General features: G+C 37.9%; 1 protein-coding gene across 1 annotated transcript in view; it reads left to right on the top strand.

Annotated features, from left to right (window-relative positions):
- The window catches only part of STARD9 (StAR related lipid transfer domain containing 9), a 99,088-nt gene that overhangs the window by 20,779 nt on the left and 58,841 nt on the right, over positions 1-19,468 (top strand). The window contains exon 5 of the mRNA XM_009950116.2: positions 17,568-17,684. Within this exon, the coding sequence (XP_009948418.2) occupies positions 17,568-17,684 (117 nt within the window). The remainder of the gene's footprint in view (positions 1-17,567; positions 17,685-19,468) is intronic.

Genomic DNA, 19,468 nt, shown 5'->3' with positions numbered 1-19,468 from the left:
TTTAGGGAGTGGTTTTGGGGTTTTTTTGGTGTTGTGTTTTGGTTTGGTTTTTTTGATCACAGAAAGCATGGTGTCTGAGAGGGAAACGCCAGTATTGTCTTCATAGGAGATGTATTGTCATAATATTATGAAGAATTTTTTTTGACGGTTTGCCAAAGAGTCCTTGTTCATCTTCGTAATACTAAAGATTTGGGTTATTACTGGACTTGTAATGACACAGAAATACATGACCTTAATTGAGACATGGGAATTCCCTGGTTCTGATGCCTGTTTGTTCTCAGATTTTTTTTAAATTTTTTTTTTTTCATTTTGGAAATGTATGGTGTTATCTTTTGCTTTATGGAAGTATTGGGGTGGTTGATTTCTTGGGTATTTTGCAACTACTTTTGAGATAAAAGTACTTGTGAGCTGGAAAAGAACAGAGGCTTCTGACCTGGCAAAAGAGCAGAATTAACAAATTACTCGACCACTAGTCCTGGCAAAGTTTGTTGTTAATATGTTGTTGAGAATAAGATGCCAAGAGCGCTCTCTGTGAACTCATAAGTGACCTTAAATTACCTCCTGTTGTTTGGATTCTCCAGGAAACTGCTAAAACCATATAAATTTAGAGAGGACTTTTTTTCCTGAGGACTTTGTACAGCTCCAAACCTTTTTTCTTGAAGTTGCGGGTTGTACCATAGACAGCATTCTTTTTTTTATGCAATAAAAAAACCCCATGAAACTTTACTGCTGCAAGAATCTTTGAGGAGCTAAACCACAGTCAAGAAACTTGCTTGGGAATTTGACTGCTGGTTCTTGATCTTCTCAATAAACATTGAAGTGATATCTAAATGTATGCAACTATGTAGATTTTTCCTTCATGTCCTTTTTGTGGAAGTCAGCTGCACGTTTAGTTCTCTGAGCACTCAGGTAGGTGTTTCAAAACATAGGCGTAAAAATAGTCGCATTGCTGTAAAGGGCTTTACTCAGTGGAAACATCACTGTTGTATTACTGTTCCCTGCTTACTGCAGGAGGGTTGGACTAGACTACCTTTAAAGATCCCTTCCAACCCACACTACTCTGTGATTCTATGTATGTTTCTGTGCCTGTGAGAATAGTGATGGCAGATCCTTCCCTTGTGGACTGTGCTCAATGAAGGTAGCTGGTACTTCTTGTAAGTGTGGGGTGAAACCTAACACTTATGCAATCAGTGTTTAATGGAGCATCTGTTTCTCAACCTGCTCTTTTGGCAATAAGCCCTGCACATGTTCTAAAAGCCAAACTTTCCCTTCAGAAGGCATGTACTTTTATGTCTTTATTTTAAGCAAACAAGCAACAGACAAAAAAAAAATCCCTCTAATGATTAAAACAGATATAGTCCGAAGTCTGTTGCCTGAAACTATCAGGAATACATTAAGCTACTTTTTTTTTTTTTCTTCTTCTTGTGAAAGACAAAAGTAGAAGCAACTCCTGTGTATTACTAATAAGCGTCCTTTAAACCTTCTCATCTCTCCAATTATGGAGACGTAATTTCTTTTAAACATAGAGACTTCTGTCTTAAAGTGTCAACACTTCTGGTTTGTATAGTAATATCATAAAAACAGTTGTTTATAGTTGACCTGAATTACTTTATTAATGAAAAATACTGCTACGGCTTGCTTAATATCCCAAATTGTAAACAAAATATATGTCTATATTGTATTATAGAATCAAGTTAAAAGTTGGTTCTTCCTTTCATACATCTGTAACAACTTGAGTCAAAGGATTTGTTTTTCACTGGCTGAACTTGATGAGACCACCAGTGCACCAGAGTAAGAGAACACAGTAAACTTCTTTCTTTGCTTAGCTTCTGCTGATTGCTGCATGCAAAATAGAGATTCTTCAATCCAAGCCTTGGCAGGTAAGACTGCATTTACCTGTACACTTAAAGGGAAACAAATCATGGCAAGAAATCTGAAACCCCTTTTTATTTAAGCTGCTAATAATACAATTGAGTGTAAAGTGGAAAATTTTATAGTAGTTGCTTTTTAATGTTCTGAGCTTGGACAGTGAAAAATCAGTTTAAAAATGAAACTGTGTTCAAGTAACTTTAATTGCTGCATTTTTGTGCCTTTTAAAGTCTAAAGGGAACTTTTTTTATGTATCAGTTTTCATTAGAACTCTTAAAATCAGTACTTCTGGGGTTTCAGTTTTTCAAGAAGATTTGGCTTTTTGGTTTTTATTTATCCCTGAGGGTATTTAAAAAGCATGTAGATGTGGTGCTCAGGGACATGGTTTAGTGGTGGACTTGGCAGTGCTAGGTTAATGGTTGGATTCAATGATCTTAAAGGTCTTTTCCAACCTAAATGTTTCTATGATTCTATGATTAGCTTATAGTATTTATGTAATGAAGCTCAAGACACACTTTATTAAAATAGTTACTGTCTATCTCTCCAACAACTGTCATAATTGTGATTGTCAAAAACTGAGGTGCAGTTGAGACCAAGCACTGGCAAACTGCACGAGTGCTTGCAAGGCTCACCCAGATTAAACGATGCCAAATACAGGAATTTCACTTTCAGAATCACGAAGCAAAGCCTATCAGTTTTGGGTACTGTTGAAATTCAGGTGTTGCTGGTAGTTTTACAAATTGAACCTGCCTTGTAGAGCGTCTACCGGTATTCTAAAAGAATAGTTGATATAAATTAGTATTTTCAATGTCTTGGCATGTCTTTTGCTTCATTTTTACTTTCTTCTGGCAATGCTGTCTCTCATATGAAGATGAAGAAACAAGCTTATTGCTAGGAAAGTGTATTTTTTTTTTAATCTTAAGAATTGTTTTCCAGTGTAGTAATTTTAAGAGCTGATGATCTAATAGCAAAGATATCAACTTGAATTAGCTGATACATGAGAAGATACCCATTTCCAGCTGAAGGGAAAAAAAGCAGAAGTATAAACTTGATAATGTCATTTTGTTGTTGTCTGAGTATTACAGACAATTGTTAGCCCTTACTGAATTACTGAAAAATTAATCGTTACTTTTTCTTCCCACACCCTCTAAAAAGTTAGGGAACAATCATTTTTTCATCTTCATCCTCTGTCTTCTCACAAAAGTAATGGGCAGTTATTTTCAGAGACACAGCTCTGTCCCTGCTGCATTAAACAATAAAACTTACTAATTTTATGTTGTTGTTCTTTACTTTCCTTTCACATGGAATCACAAACATCCGCTAATGACCTGGGATCCTAGCCAAGAGCTAGCAGTGGTGGGAGAAAATGCAGGATATTTATAACTTCATTATAATCCATTATTTATTTCTTGCTCTTTTCATTGTAAGAGAGACATAATTCAGTATAATTAAAAACAAAAAACCAAAAACCCAAAACAAACATATACACCCCTCAAAAAAAAACCAAAAAAACCCAACCAAAAACCAGAAAACCAACTAAAACCCCTCACAGTATCTGTTTTGCTCATTTTAAGAGGATATCAGTAAAACTGCTCCAATTATTTTTTTTTTCTCTCTCCTTTTTTTTTATCTTCTGGTAGACATTTAGGCACGGATAATGATATAACACAATATTTAAAGTGACAAATTATTTTTCTGACGTGAAGTAATATCTGGGCTAGGGGAGTGGGATGTCTAACATGTTTTCTGGCCCTGGTAAAGTAAACCAGTGTGACTGTAGAGAATATTGTGCTGCTTCTTCCAGCTGTGACATGAGCTTTTGCTAGACCTTTAGAAAAGCTGAAGTTTTGTTTCCCCTGTGGTTCCATTCTTACATGGTCTGGCCCAGAATTCACTCAGGAAAAATCTTCCTTTGCTGTGTATTGCTGGCACTAGTGTAAGTCACAGTGTTACTATGCTACTGGTGAAGATTCACAGCACAGAAATGAAATCTGTTCCTCTGACATTGAACGCAGCAAAAAAGCACCCATATGGCTAATGCAGCACTCAGACTTGCAGTCCCAGGTTCCTGGGACAGAGAAACAAAGACAATTAGTTGCTCATCTGCTCATAAAGTGGTTTGTAGGCACAGTGTTGCAGGTTGTGTGTAGCTAGCTATTTTCTTGTACCTTTCTCCTTTGTTTCTCTAAGGATGTTTACTGATGTTTTTGTCTGGTTTTAGAGATCTAGATAATACAATAATGCTACTGGGTAGTCTTTCATTGCCTTCTGCAAGTGCCGTTCACTCTTTTGCACAAGGTTGACGTAATCAAAAATCCTCTGGTTTTGAGTTTAATCTTTTGATTTTTTTTTTCTTAACACATGTATCAATTGGACTCTTCCCTCTGCCACTGTCTTTTATTGCAATTGTACCATGGCAGAAATTCTCATATCAAGGGAAGAATTGCTCGAAATTGGACGAGTGTTCTTTAACTGGGAAGTAAGCAGGATGTATTCCTGAAGCCTAGGCAGGAGGTCCAGAACCATACAGCTGCTCTGAATTTTCCTTTGACACGCATGAGAAGTTGTGTATGTCCAGGCAACTGTATCTGTAAGGACTATTTTACATAAATTCAACAGGGCTCTTGGAAAAATAGAGCACCTGTGACAATTCTGTTGTACAGTTATCTGTACAGAAAGATCGTTCAGGTCTGAAGTTGGACTTAGGCCAGGTGATTCACAGGTTTAGATCAGAAAAAGAAACAGCTCCCCAAAAGAAACAGTCCTTTTCCTGCAGTTCCTTTTAAATAGTGACAGTTTGTAATCATTAGCTTTTGAGGAAAAAATGGAGGATGTTTACACTGTGTCTCCCTAACACATATTGCTGTTCTCCTGGAGAGAATTACCAAGTCTAACATCTACATCACAGTTCACTACATGGAAGGGGTTTCATTCGGTTCTTAATGGACAGGATTCACCTATGTTGATTCGACGGGCAGATGAAATACCAGAATAAAATTTACACAAAATGTGATGTGTAAATCCTAAAGTATTCATTAATAAAGCCAAAATTATGTCAGGGTTTTAATGATAAGTATAGCTGGACTGAGCTAAGTCAGATATTGATACACTGTTCAATGTTGTGGGGTTCGGATTGTGTGGCTGTTGCATTCCAATTCTTCTTCTATAATCCCATGGTAACACAGTAGGAATCCCTGTTGGGCAGGAAAAGAGGGATCCAAGAGGAATGTGGTTTTCTACAGGTAGATAAATATACTAGGTGGTATTTTTGTGATGGGTGCCTGATCTTTCAGGTTGATGTTTACAGTAGAATACCAGCAACTTAATAAAAAGAAAAGAAAAAAAGGGGGTGATGGAACACTTTAGAACTTTTAAAAGTTCAAGATTTCTATCAAATAGATATCTATCTATTTATCTGTTATAAGTTATATTGATGTGGTAAGCACAAAAGTTTTTTTCTTTTTCAGATAGATTTTTGAGATATATTTTTTGATGAGCAGATGAGGTGTATTTTCATTATTGTATAATTCACTGATAAAATGGCAGGAATATAAAGCTACCACTCAGCCTACTCAGTGTTTTTCATATTCTCCCTCCCACCCTCCAGAGGAACAGTGTATATTTATATATTTCTCATAAATTATCTGTGACTTTTTTTCTAATATTTTACAATTCCACCTAGATTAATCAAGATTGAACTTTCATGCTGTTAAATACAGTGTGTGTATGTACATTACCACAAAGAGCTAACAGTTTTTCCACTGGAAAAAAATTACAGCTGATAAGATGAACAAAGAAATCCTTGTTGTCTCTCACAGGGAGAATTAAAGCACAAAGGGTTTTAAGGACATGCAGGAAGTCTGTTGGCAGAGCCAAGAACTGAACTGTCTCTAGTTCTGGTGCAAATGCCTCTGCCACAGGCCAAGCTTCTTGAGCTGAGAGGAGCTGTCCCTTTCACTGCCCTGCTTCCGGTTTGACTGGGAAAAGAAACTGAAAAGGCTGGATAGTAGGAAAAGAAATAATCCTGGTTGTGAAGCTATGGCCTCTTAACAAGAGAGAAGAAATGTTCCCAAACTAACCAACCGATGCCTCTTTTCCCCACTCCCCCCCCTCTTTATCCCATTCAAACCAAAAAGTAATGTTGCTGAAGTAATCCTAATGTCACAGCAGAGGGTTCTGTGGAGCTGATCAGCATAATGTGCTTCCCTTTGCTTGTGCTTTCTCTGGCCGTGTACAGAAAGCCCTTCAGCTGACACTTGTTTAATATTCTTTAAGAGAAAACACATGCGGAAAAAGCCTTGCATTATTGGAACAAACCCCTAGATTTGATTTCAGATATTCCTTCCTTGCACCCTCTTTTTGCTTTTCTTTAAATTAATCTTTGGGGTTTTCTGAAGGTTTTGGAACCAAGGCTTTAATTCTTTTGGCAGGAATTATTTAGTTCTGCATAATTCTATTTAATGAAATATTTTTTTACCTTAAATCCAAGTCTTGGATACCTTGTCTGAGATGTAGCAGTAGTTTAATTAAACAAAATTTGATCATAACCCAAACAGTAACAACTTGAGGTGGCCAAGATTCTGTAAGGACAACACACCAAACTTTAGATACTGCATATCTGTAGTTGATAGTGGAGATGGTGGGAAACAGATACTGCAGGCCTGAGCCTCTTCTGTTTTGTGCTGTTGCTTAAACTGTCCTGACGGTTGAGAGCGATTTGGTTTACGTAGTACATAACAGCACCTTTTTTATACTAAGTTCATTTCATACCTGGATCTGCTGCAATTGTCTTGATGCTCTGAAGCTTTCTGTCTACTGATGAAGAAGTTTTCTGTTTGCATGGCGAATCTTTAGTGGAAATTGAGCTGGTTTTCAGCATTTATGAAGTCATTTGGTTGTTCTGTGGTGAAAAGCTGCTGTTGACCATGTCTTCAGTTTAGTCTTTTCCTCTTTCATTGAATCAGTGGTATTTTAAAGGCTATTTTTAAATTGTGCTGTGCAAGAAGATAATTTTCTTCTGGTTTTGTTCCCAGTTATTAACCTGTGGGAATTTATCTTTGTATTCTAACTTTAGCCTAATATTTTACAGTACAAGTGGTTTGCTTTTAGTGAGTTGTTTGTTGATCTTGATGCTTCTGGACTATACCTGTAACAAGTAGCAATTTTATTTCTTCAAAAACCTTTTTTAAAAATTACCAGAAGTTTTTATTTTTGTCTGGGATTTTTTTGCCTTGACCAAATAAATTCCCTTGAAATTTCTGAAGTTTCCAAGATTACTTTATCAAATGATAATATTAAATATTGACCATTTCAGACACTTGCAAATAAGAAAATGGTTACTGAACTAATAAGAACTAATAAGAGTTAATAAACTCTTAGGTTGTTTCTTCTAAATGTTGTAGCTCCCTGTCTTCTACTGCTTCCACTTTCTCCTCCCTTCTCCTCTGCTTCAGTCAGAGTTAGTGCTGGCCTGTTCATTGTAGTCTAAGCAAAAAGCGAGTATTTTTTACCAGAAATTACTTAGGGTAAAAAAAAAAACAAACCAAAAAAACCCTTACTTATCAATATTGTTCCCTTAAATTTTAAACTTGGCACAACATGCTGTCCCTTGGGATTTACTGGGACTTTTTTTTTTTTTTTTGGTCATGTTCATCTGAGCCTTGGCTTGAGTGACTTGGGAAGACTTTTGGTTTTCCAAATTATTAAACTCTAAAGCATAACAGGCAGTTTACTGTAGTTTAAAACAACTGCTTTTTGTTCATTCTGCAATTCAGGTTCTGATTGGATTAAGAAAGGGAAGTTTTATATTTGGGAAATTCGTATTGCCAAAACTTTATTTCTGATAGAACATCCCCTTTATCTTTGAAATTAAAGCATTCATCACTCTAAGAGGAACATTATCACAGAATAAGGAGAGCCCATTGCAGTTACAATGTAAAATAAATATTTGCTGTCATTAACTGTCCCAGATGACTATCCATTCAATGCATAGTAATTCAGTGTAAAGTCAAAGATACTGATTTTAACTGAGCCTCCTGTTACAATAGTCAGTAGCATTAGTTTGAATCCTATGCATTAAAGGAGTGTTTAATGATCTCCAACTTTTTGTTAGGATCAAAAGAAAAACTGACAGCCAACACACTTGTGTCTGTCTTTGTATGTGACACATAGAAAGGTTATAGGTTACAGAGGTTATCCACAGGCCTTTGGTTTGACAGTAACTGAGAGGTCAAGGAAGAAAAAAAAGGCTTCATAATATACACAGGCAGTTGGGAGAAATAAATAGGCTAAAACTCTTGTTACAAAAACAAATACACCTTTTTGAAAAGAAGAGTTTAAAACCAAAAAGCTTCATGTTTTTAGTATCCAAGCAAAGATTTAATTGTAAAATAACGAAGTCCCAAACCGTCACTGTTAATAACAAATCTCTGTCGCTTATGGTGTCTGGCTGGATGTGCTCCATGCCATATTTTATTTCTTCTTGGCACTAGCATAAAAAAGATGTGTTTTCATTCCAGAAAAAAATAATCATCTGTCTGCTATGCATGTTTATACACAGGAATGCAGGTCTAATGTGATAAAATGGGATATACTCTCAGGCTAATAAATAGGGTGTTTTTCAGTATCTTGAAACATCATTACTTAAGAAAGATGTAGAAAAGCCACTATAAATTTTGACTTTTAAGCCAGCAAAAGACAGAGCTGAGGTTTTAACTTTAGAAGTTTTCTGATTCTGGTGTCCGAATGGAAAAGGATCACAATAAAATACCACTTCACTGTTATAAATCTGGTAGTGAAAAAGGTTGTTTTGCTAGTTACTCACAAATCTTAATTGCAAAGCATACTCCCAATTTCTAAAAAGGGAGAGTTTTACTATCATAGTGTTGTGAAACTGTTTTTATAAAGGTTCATTCAACAAGGAGAAAAAAAGGTCTTCTGTCACTTAGTTATTGCTACTTTTTTGGGCAGGTGGCATGCTTTCACTGAAATCCCTTGGACTCCTTCAATTTTTGTATCTTTCAGTAATACAAGATGCATTTCCAACTAATATTCTTCATATGTCATTTTAAAAATAGTCTGTGTGGAAATATTAAAATTCTCAACTATTCTTGAAGCAGCAACTCAAAAACATGTCTCAGTTTGTTCTGTTTCATCAATTTTTATTTTCCTTTGAAATGGGTAATAAAACCAGCCTTTCTCATAACGGGTGACCTGATACAAATTGCAAGGTTTTGGTGCAGTTTTAATTGTGTCCTAAGCAGTTTGCACATCATGATTTTTCACTTCCAATAGAGTTTCAGAGGTGGTTTGCAGAGTGGCACATTTGTTTGACCTCTAATATATTTGGATTTCAAAGAAAATATATAGTCAATCTTTCTAGCTTTTAATTTTAATTAAGATTAACTCAATAGGGGTAATTAGGCTGCACTGACTATTTTTTTTGTTTCCCTACATAACAGCAATTGGAATCTGAATTTGTACTGATTTTAATGTTTTGCTTATATGCCATATGAAAATTCTTTAGGTTTTGATATATTTGGTTACATGAAATTGATTGGGTTGGTTTTTTTAGGATTTAGGTGGCCTCAGAATCTGTCATTCACATAAATACTTGGAAAACATACAGTAGTGAGACTTCATCTGAAGTGTTTTCTGTTTGTCTTTTCAAAGTTCTGCAATCAAGGTCTAACCAGCATGCATTAGAATTCGCTAAAAATATCCTGTTAATGCTCACAAGTAATATCTAGTGACCAAATTAAATGAGCTGGTGTGCAAACCAGAGGAGAAAAAAGAAAGCATTAAATGGATGTGAAGTGGGCACACTTATCCCACACAGAAGCGTTCACTTCAGCATGATGGCAAATGGTAAATTTGACCTTGTAATTCCAGATTTAAGGCGCTGGACTTGAGATGCATAGTCTTTTAAGAGTTACTTTTTTTTTGTCTTTAAACCAATTTTGAATGAGAATAGAATCCTAAAATGGTTTTAAAACATTGTTAATTAAAGAAATTAATATATTTGAAGAGGGAGGCGAGGAATTTAACTTTTTGTGATCAAATAGTTTGCCATGTAATAGACTCCTAAAGGCGTTTGTAAGGGCTGTTAATACCAAGCCCAGGCATATGGAGCATTTGATTTGAGACTGTTACTCTTTACTTGAGCAGTAGTTTTCTTTGGATGATGTGGAATTTTGTAAGACTACAAGATTTTGCACTGGAGGTTGGTTGAAACAACTTATCTGAAGAGAAATCGTGTTAATTGAGGGAGGGGGGGAGAGGCAGAAAGAGGAGAAAGGCATTGAGCAAGTCACCAGTACTGCAGTGCACTGGCTGTGCGTTTAGGAAATTGTTTCTCTGCTCCAGAAATATGGTGTAACCGTTGAAGCCACTGATGATCACAAGGTCCTCTTGCACTGCTGGGCCAGGATCTCTGAAGTTTCCTGCATTAGCTGTTGCAGCTTGCACTTGTACTACCCAAGGCTTTGAACTTCACCTGAGTAGCAATTGCATATCTGATGTGCCCAAGTGCGATTTATATTTCAGTCTAGTAGTATAACCGAAAAGGATTGAAAAAGTTTTTATGTGCTTAAAGGGTATAAGCATATGAATTGTGGAAATGGCTTCAAAATATCATCAAGAAAACAGGTAAGATCAAATTGAATATAATTATATTTTTAACTGAATGATAGTGGAATTAGCTTCCCTGGCACATAAATCTGTAAACCTTAAATTGCTTTTTAAAAAACAGGTTTCAGTTAAAATGGTCTGGTTTTCTAGTATGGACAAGGGCAAATTGCTTTTTCAGAAATTAAGTTCTTTGATTCTTTGTCTGAGTTAGGACTGAAGTCATAAAACTTAGGTTCCTGTTTAAGAGTTGGTAAGCCTTGTACATTAATATATACTTAAGTCCTTTTTTATATGTCGCACTATGGTTTCTTAAGGACAGAATTCCCGTTGCAATCTTTCCATATGCTTCTGACATAGTTACACAACTGCACAACTTCTTATGTAAGATTTCACAGTGAGCATCTTAACTTACCTGTTCTGCAAATGCTTAGACTCTGAACTATTTCCTGTGACTTCTAATGAAACATTAAAATAGGTTTTGAAATATTTAAGTGGTCTGTTGCTACACTTGAAGTAGATGATTCTTATCTAATACAAAACAATTTCAACCCCAAATACATTCATATTGCAACAACTTTGACAGCATTTTGATATGCCCGAGCTGCATGGTTAGGACGTTTTAACTACATTTTACGCAAAATCTTTGTCTTTCTTCCATCTGTACCGAAAGTCCTGTAATGAGGACTAACTTGTATGATTCAGGATTTGTTAATTTGAACTGGAACCTGGCCTTTTTGTAGTGAGCACACCAGCAAAGTACTTTGAATGATAACAGTTGCCTTAATGCCCTGTCATGACTTCTTCAGAAAGGCATGTTTTTTCCACTATTAGGACAGTTGACAAGTAATAAATTGTAGAATGTTTCACAGATTGCCATGGGATATGGACCAGATACAACTGGGTGAGTGCAGGAACACGGCATAGCAAAGCTAGTAAAGGCTTTGTTGAAAGAAGCATTCTTCCATGGAACAAACTGCACAGGGCCAATCACACAGAGCAGCCATGCAGGGAAGGCATAGTTGTCTCAGCCAAATGGCATGTTCTCTGCAGGAAGCCATATCCAACTCACGTTCTTTGAAAAACTTCAACTTTCTGAAGTTTCATTTCAAAAGTGAGCCTTGGAAGATTCCCAGAATAATTTTTTTATTTTACTTTCCTCATGATCAACAAGTATTCGACCCAGTATATCATGAAAGATGTTAGTACGTATGTCCAGAATGATTAATCGTAGTACTCTTTCTATGATCTGCAGCTGATGGGTATTTGGACTAATGCCTCTGATATTAGCACAGAAAAAGCTTTTATTTCAATTACTCTTCCTTTATTTTTAAACAAGCCATAAATTCATTGCTGTGCTTCACTTCTCCATATTTTTTTTTTCCTGTAGTACACTAGAACAAAGAAGCTCTTCTGGCTAAATTAAGACTATATTCAATTAAAATTAGTTGTAACTTATCCTTGTAAAAGGAGAGCGAGGATTTTACCAGAAAGAACAAACACAAAACAGTACAAATCAGCTTTTAATAGGATTTCAGTAAATAATTTTTGAAATTCCCATTCATTATTATCATACGGTTATGAGACTGTTTTCAGGGTTATTCAATTTTGTTTGTAATAATACGTCTTCTCTCAAGGCCTAATTCAAAAAGGGCTGATTTGAAACATATTTGTATTGAAGTGTCTGAGTAGCCATGTGTATTTAATAGAGAGTAAATGTAACAGTGCTTTATTTAACTGGGACTTCAGAGTTAGATATTCTTTCAGAGTGTCCAATGTATGTGGAGAGAGAAAGCATGCACAATAATTTGCACAGTAGGCTTAAATTGGTATGGATGTTCTAAGATTACAAGTTTTATGAACTCTAGTGAGAACATCCCCCAATTTGCTATGAATGGATAGCATTATTCCTACTTTACCTGTAGGAAAATTGAACCGTTAAAATGTTTTGCACAATGTCATACAAAAGTTTCAACAACAGAGCTAGAAGTAAAATGCAATTCTTCTTGCACTTCAATGTGCAGATGACATCGCTAGCATTGCTGTTCCGAAGGCTTGGCACCTTGTGAAGATTTTGTTTTATTCCTCTAAAATCAATTAATAACTCTCAAAGATCCACTCTGAACCTTCAGAAGGGAGGACAGCTCTTAATGAGGAAACTATCATAGAATCAAAGTACTGCTCTAGGCTGCATTTATCCCTGTTGTAAGAGGTTCTGCCATGTGAAGTACAGTTTCTAAATTGATATGGAGTACACAAGCTGGTTTTAGGCCACTTCTGTGGACAATGAGCCATGCAAAATTCCTGAATTTATTCAATGTTGATACTCTGAAGGGAAATGAGCACAGACGTGCTTTTCTTGTATTGCTTCAAGATAATGCATCCTTCTTAGTCCCATCATTTCTTAGTCCTTTTTACTGCTCGACTCCAGTATCATTCGGTTTGTCCCGAAATCTTATCGTCTGGACTCCAGATCTACAAATGTCTGTCTTTCACACTTTCATCCCTGTTCTTCATCCTCCTCGCAATGGTTTCCTGCACTTCGGCTTCCAAACTCAATCTCTTTCCCACTGATTCGTTGCTCCAAACCAATACTAGTCCCACCTTTCCTCCCTTAACTCTGTCCAGTTTGTCTCCATCACCCTCTTCTCCATATTCAGAGCCTCCTATCAGTCCTGTTCTCTTTTCATTCCTTCTTTTCAGTATTACTGGTTCTTGGTGGTTATTTTACCCATTTGTTCTCCAGTCCTCTGTCAATCTTCAGATCTGGCTTCTGCCATCTTGAATTTAGGTCAGATTCTTTCCTCCTCCGTATGTTCACATCCCAGCTACTGAAAATCATTTAGTTACTCACACAGGAGGAACTTTCTCTTTCTCCTGTTCTAAATCTAAGCATCCTGTCTTAGAGATGCCCTGGCCCACGGCAGTCCAGTTTGGAATCTGGATGAAAGTCCTTCTCACTTCATGAGTTGGAGCATGTCCAAAGCAGGGAGAATCTACAACAAAATTAGTTGGTGAAATCTTAGTCTCTTCTGAGTAGGTAATAACTACAATCTCTTATCCTGATTTTCTGAAGGATTGCAATTTTATGGTGGCTGTGTGTTTTTGGACCGTGTTTTCCAGTATTTCTTGAACAAACTGGTTAGTTTGTTCGACTTTGAAAGAGGGGTAGAGGTCTCTGATATTAGGTTCCTACAAGTTTTATGTGCCAACCAGGTAGGGAAGAGATCCTAATGGTGCCTCTACTGAGGGAGAGTTCAGTGTTCACTGCCAAATTCACATAGGAGCAAAACCTTAAGAGGAAGGCCTTAGGCAAACAGGTTGGGTACCTCAAGAACTATGTTATGATCATTATCATCTTGTTATCATCAAGAATCGGTTACAGTGATTTGCATTGCTGCTGTTAATGCTCAGATGCTTTCTCAAACATCTTTATTGAAGGAAAACAGATTAATCTGTTATAGTGATGATGTCTTTCAGTTTTTTGCCTAGCCCTTTTTTATGCCCCCTTTGCTAACACTCAGACTTGTAAAATCACTGGGGGTAAACTTCCCGCTTCTCTTAAACTATGCACTTTCCTTCCATAATGTCACCTTTAAAATTGACATTTCCAAGTGCTTTTCAGTAGGTTTCTCCTCTACCATTCCTTTCTGAAGCCGCTTCTCAGTCTTTTTGTGCCCTTCTGGCTTCTTTATACAGATTCTAAACCTTTGTGATGGCAAATAATGTGTATCCATGTCTCTGTACGTACTGATATTTGTAAAAGCAATGTGATAACATTTTTTTAAATTTGGGCAAGTTTGTTTATTGTGAAAGTGGTATATTGGCCTCTTCAGCATAACTTTTAACCATCATGTCAATTATTTGTTGACTCATTCATCAACTATGCACCATTGATTTATTTTACTAATAATATTACTTTTTTTTTTCCTTCCTGTCTATAGAAATTGACCTTTTATGGCATATTATCCTTGATGAGGAATTACTAGCCAGATGTGCTGCAAATGAACTACTCCTTCTGTGTATATTCTGGACTATTGGCTTTGATCTTATTATTGAAGACAATAGATAAGTTGTTCCCAATAATAAACGTGATACAGTTAAGGCATGTATAAGGTCACTGCCTCCCGTAGACTCCAGGACCTGGGGCTTCCTCTTGCCCAGCCTCTGGAGGTCAGCCCTGTGTGCCTAGGCATCTGGAGGTCTCTCCATCCCACAGTAATGGACAAAGCAGCTGCTTTCTTCTTTGCAAGCACAACCACTACTGAGTCTCAGTGTGTATGCCAAAACCACAAGTGCTGACAGGGACACAGGACATTGATGCCTCTGCCTACCCAGATGGCCCCAGAAGGCACTGCCTTCAACAACACTCACATATAACACTGTCAGCACAAACGTGAAACACAAGAATAGACAGCCACATCCTCTTCTTCCTGTCCAACTGATCAGGGTTGAAGTTTGCTAGTGAAAACACACACCCCCTTGCTCTCCACAGCTGGAGAGTGGATCCCTCAAATACCAACATGGGCCCTCTGCCTATCTAATAACCTTGACTTGACCCTGAGCCCTCTTCACTGCTCTGCAGGTCTTCTACTTGCCTGATTGCCCAGCTTAGTGCTCACTAGCAAATATGCATATGCTCACAAGCACCGCTGCCTTGACTCCCTTGAAGATCAGCATGGGCTCTCCTCCCATTTTATATTCGTGCCTGGACTCTAGACCTCCTGCTTACCAGCTCAGCCAGTTTGAAGTTTGCTCACCCCCACACTGATGCATATCAGCACTCCAGCCCCCTCTCTGCCCCCGACCCTCCATGCAAGTAGCTGGCACATGGGCCCTATGGGCTGCGCTTCCCCCCTCCAGGTGCTGATGCTGAGACCCTCATTTGCTTCACCTCAGCCACCCTGACAGGTGACACCTGCAACACAGGCCATGAGACCCACGGTCCCCTCTCCAGCTGCTGACAGAGACCCTCACACTGCTCCAGTTCCCCTAGTAGCTGGGACATAGACCCTGTGACACATAGTCCCACTCTTTTTGCTGGCACTTAGACTCCTACTTGCTGCAGTTGCTCTATCTAGATGTGGGGGCTGTGTTACTTGAGGTTGACTTCAGTTGCTGACCTGAATTTACTTCCCACAATCACTCCAGTAGCTGGCACCCTGGACCCATGCTCCTTAGGTCCATGGTCATGCCAGCTACCAATGCTGAGACTCACTGGCTTCATTTGCTGGCACCACTGATATGTTGGCCCTATCATCTGAGGTCTTCTCTGTTGCTGACCCCAAATTCGCTCCAGTCTCTACCTGCTGTCATCTAGTCCTTACAGCACTCACATGTGCTGTAGAGTGTGTGGTTCTGTGGAAAGATCATCAAAAAAGGATTTAATGAGAAAATAGAATGGACTGTGGTGATCAGGCACAGGGCTCAGTCAGACAAGTATAGTGATCTACTGCTGCTTACATTGGACCAGCCCGTTTTATTCCCCCTTCTCCTTCTTGACACCCTCACCTTAAAGAGTCCTTAATAAGTTTTATATAGCCCTGCAGGCCCCACTCAAATATCCCAAATCTTCCTGTTCCTCTTGTTTCCCCCAACTTGTTGGTTATGAAGTCCAGGTTGACCCTCTCCAAAGCTATGCTTCAGTGTCTTAAAGGCCTGTCCAGTAGTCACTGGAGAGTTTGTCACTATCTTTGTTATCCCCTGTATATTACATTTGTGTCCCGAGTGTTTTGTTTATGACAAAATCTCTGTTACTCTTTGAGTGGAAAAGCTCCTTGATCTGATAATCCTAATGAACCAGATGCTCTGACTTGCCACATACCCTTACACATACAGGCAGGGGTAGCCAAATGGGAACATTATTGATTCTTCAGCTAGAAGTTAGCATCTTGTCTCAGTTTGAATTGAAATATGATCTGAAAATAAAAGTCTCAGGAAAGGATTTTTAATCTTTTTTTATGGTCAGTTTAGGTGAAGTGGAGATATCTATGAAATATGTTTTACTATTGATTTTTATATCAGGTTTAGTACACTTATCTGTCTATTTGAGAAGCAAGTGATCTGTCAACGGATGAGATTTCACAACAGTGGAACACTGAAATCATATGGATTGCTCTATATATACTAGCTAGTTTTCTATGCAAATGGCAAAACCATTAATACTTGTAACGTTTCTTTTGAAAGGCCAAAGCTGTGCTAAGGGGTTGGCAGCCTGCCTGCTGGAACCGTTTGATCCACAATGCACTTCCTACAAACCTTACCAGGTGTCCTTTCAGCTGGTCTGTGGCAAGGCTTTGATGTCTTGAGAACATGGTCACCATGTGGGGCAGCTGTGTCTCCAAAGAAAGGAACAGGGAAAGCAGAAGGAATAACTGTTCAGATCTCACTGTATGGGTAGTCTGGCTGTGATGGTCCAACTTTTGCAGCCACCGTGGGACCAGTGCAAGCTTTGGAAGCCCCTAGGGGCTGACACTGATTTAGTGGTAACAGTTGCTGGCTCTGTATTATGGTGAGCAGAAGGCGGCACATCACTGTGCATGTGGTATGAACAGAAAATAAAGCATTTAGCCTTCGGTGGTGTTGCTTACTGACCAGACAGGACAGATAGAAGTATTGCTTGCGTGAGGCCTGCTTGCAGGCTATGGGTTAGACTTTGCTTTGCTTTTGACCTGTAATTCTGATGGATAGTGCTCTTGTTAATGTCATTGCATCAAAGAACCCTCATCATGCCTTTCTGTCTGATTCACCCTGAGGACTGTAAAAAGTTGGGGTGGGGGAGATCCTCAAGAATTCATACGGTCTAAGTATAAAATAGGAGATAGCAGGCAGGGAAGCCAAATTAAACACTATTGTCCAGTGTCAGCACTGTGCTTGGTATACCATCATCTGGAGGAAGATCTAACAAGTGAATGCTGGGCACTTAACATTGTGTCTGATAAATTAGAAAGACAAATACTGTGAAGATCCTTGTTCCCATGGAGTTATTAAAGCTGCAAGATCCACAAGTAACACAGAGTGTTTATAGGGAGGCATAATATTCATGGACTGTTTTGTTTCTTTGGTCTTTTCAGGTGTTCCAGGACCTTGGCACTTCTGTGTTGTCGGGTGCATTTAGAGGTTACAACATCTGCCTCTTTGCATATGGACAGACAGGTTCAGGAAAAACTTACACAATGATGGGAACACCTGTGAGTTACACCATTCATTTTACACTTAGGGTTGAGGGCGGGGTGTCCAGCAGAATGTCCACTTTATTTTTGAACTGTGATTATGGTGCTTGTTGAGCAGAACGTTTATACATGCTTTATTTGGTATTTATGTATATTAAATAAGTTAAGCCTTTACATTTAGGTAAATAATGTTGTATTAGCTAAAAATACTAGAAAATACAGCATAGCTTAAATATTTATTTTAGATAACATTCATCTTACTATGTATGTATCTTATCGCCATGATACAAAAATAAAATCTATACCCCTGAATAGTTCTCGTTTTCAGAAACTTATAGCTGAAGATAATACAAAGTGTTCATTCTTGTGGAATTTTTTGGCAGTCTGAGATATGCTGAAATTAAATTACTTTCAGAAATAAACCTGGATACAATTCACAGGAATACTTTTGTAACAGGCTTCATTATCTACTTGAGACATTTCTCTGTGACAGAAGTTATCCTGTGGTCTGTGAAAACTAATACTTGCTTCGCTTCCAGTCTTGAAATGTGTTTGAGTAGTGTTTGCAGAAGCTGTTACATTTTAAGATTCACATCTACTAGGAACCACTTAAAGTGCATTTTAATCTTGGTACTCGGATCAATGGAGTCAGCTGAGGATTTCCTGCGTTCTGCTGCAACACAAGGCAGTTTGATCTCTATTCATAAACATTCTTAGCTGTTGGTGAAGCATGCCTCTAAAAAAGAAAAAAAAATATTTAACAGTTGTGGGTGGACCACTATTTCCTACACCCATGGAATTCAATTTTTAACTTGAAATAAGGTTCAAATTTGTTCAAACCCTGAAGATAAGAAAAAGACTGGTTTGGCATGGTTTGTGCTTTTGACAAGAGTCTGGATTTTTAAAATTTTATTTTCCTTACAGACATCAGCAACAGGATTTTGTTAAATCATGACCTGATTCTCCATTCATTTTCTGTGAAATCAAGCTTAACTCCCTGAAAGCCTGAAGAATTGTTAAATTCGGGTTAATAGGTGACAAACTAGGATATCTGGATTACATTATTTTGAAAATACCTTAGCAATTCAGAATGGCCACATCTTGAAATTATCATTATTTCCAAAGAGATTTCCAGGGGTAATGTTTCTAAGAGATTTCTGGCTTATAAAGTGATTTCTTTCTCCAAGGGAATCCTGCTTTGATCTAATCTTTAATAACATGTATTCACTGTGAAACAGTGTTCAAACTAGGAAGAAACAAGTGTATGGTATAAACTGAACCTTTGCTCACAGTGGTCCACATCATGAACCTGGGCCATCATGAACCCAACACCGTTTCAAGTGTGCCTTCCAAAAGCTTTTCATGCTATTCAGCAAGCAGATTCTACCTAAGCCTGAGAGTCTTTCTCTGAGAGTGTTGGCATTGCAGTCAGTAAAGTGTGAGCAATCGTGTCATAAGAACAGTTCATCACGCAAAAACACACAGTTACTTCAGTGCTGTGTAGACTGTTCGGGCAAAGTTTGAATCAGCCAGTGTGGGTACTGTCAGCGGCCTATATCCTGTTCTCTCTGAGAGACCAGATTTATAAATCTAGACCATAAAGCTGTTCCAAGCCTGTTTTGTGATGCCATAGCATAAAGAAATAAAAGTAGAATAAGGAAAACCCAAAATATTCAGGACTTATCAAGCTAGTTTCAGTGTTGCCCTGGCTTCATCCAGACTGCAACACCTCTGACATAGGCATGTCCAGTGTCTTTACATCAAAGAGCTCTTGGATATAACTCAAGCCTCCAATCTGCTCA

The sequence above is a fragment of the Leptosomus discolor genome, chromosome 3, assembly GCF_034619465.1.
Source record: "Leptosomus discolor isolate bLepDis1 chromosome 3, bLepDis1.hap2, whole genome shotgun sequence".
NCBI lineage: Eukaryota > Metazoa > Chordata > Aves > Leptosomiformes > Leptosomidae > Leptosomus > Leptosomus discolor.
This window is presented reverse-complemented; position numbering and strand designations above follow the sequence as displayed.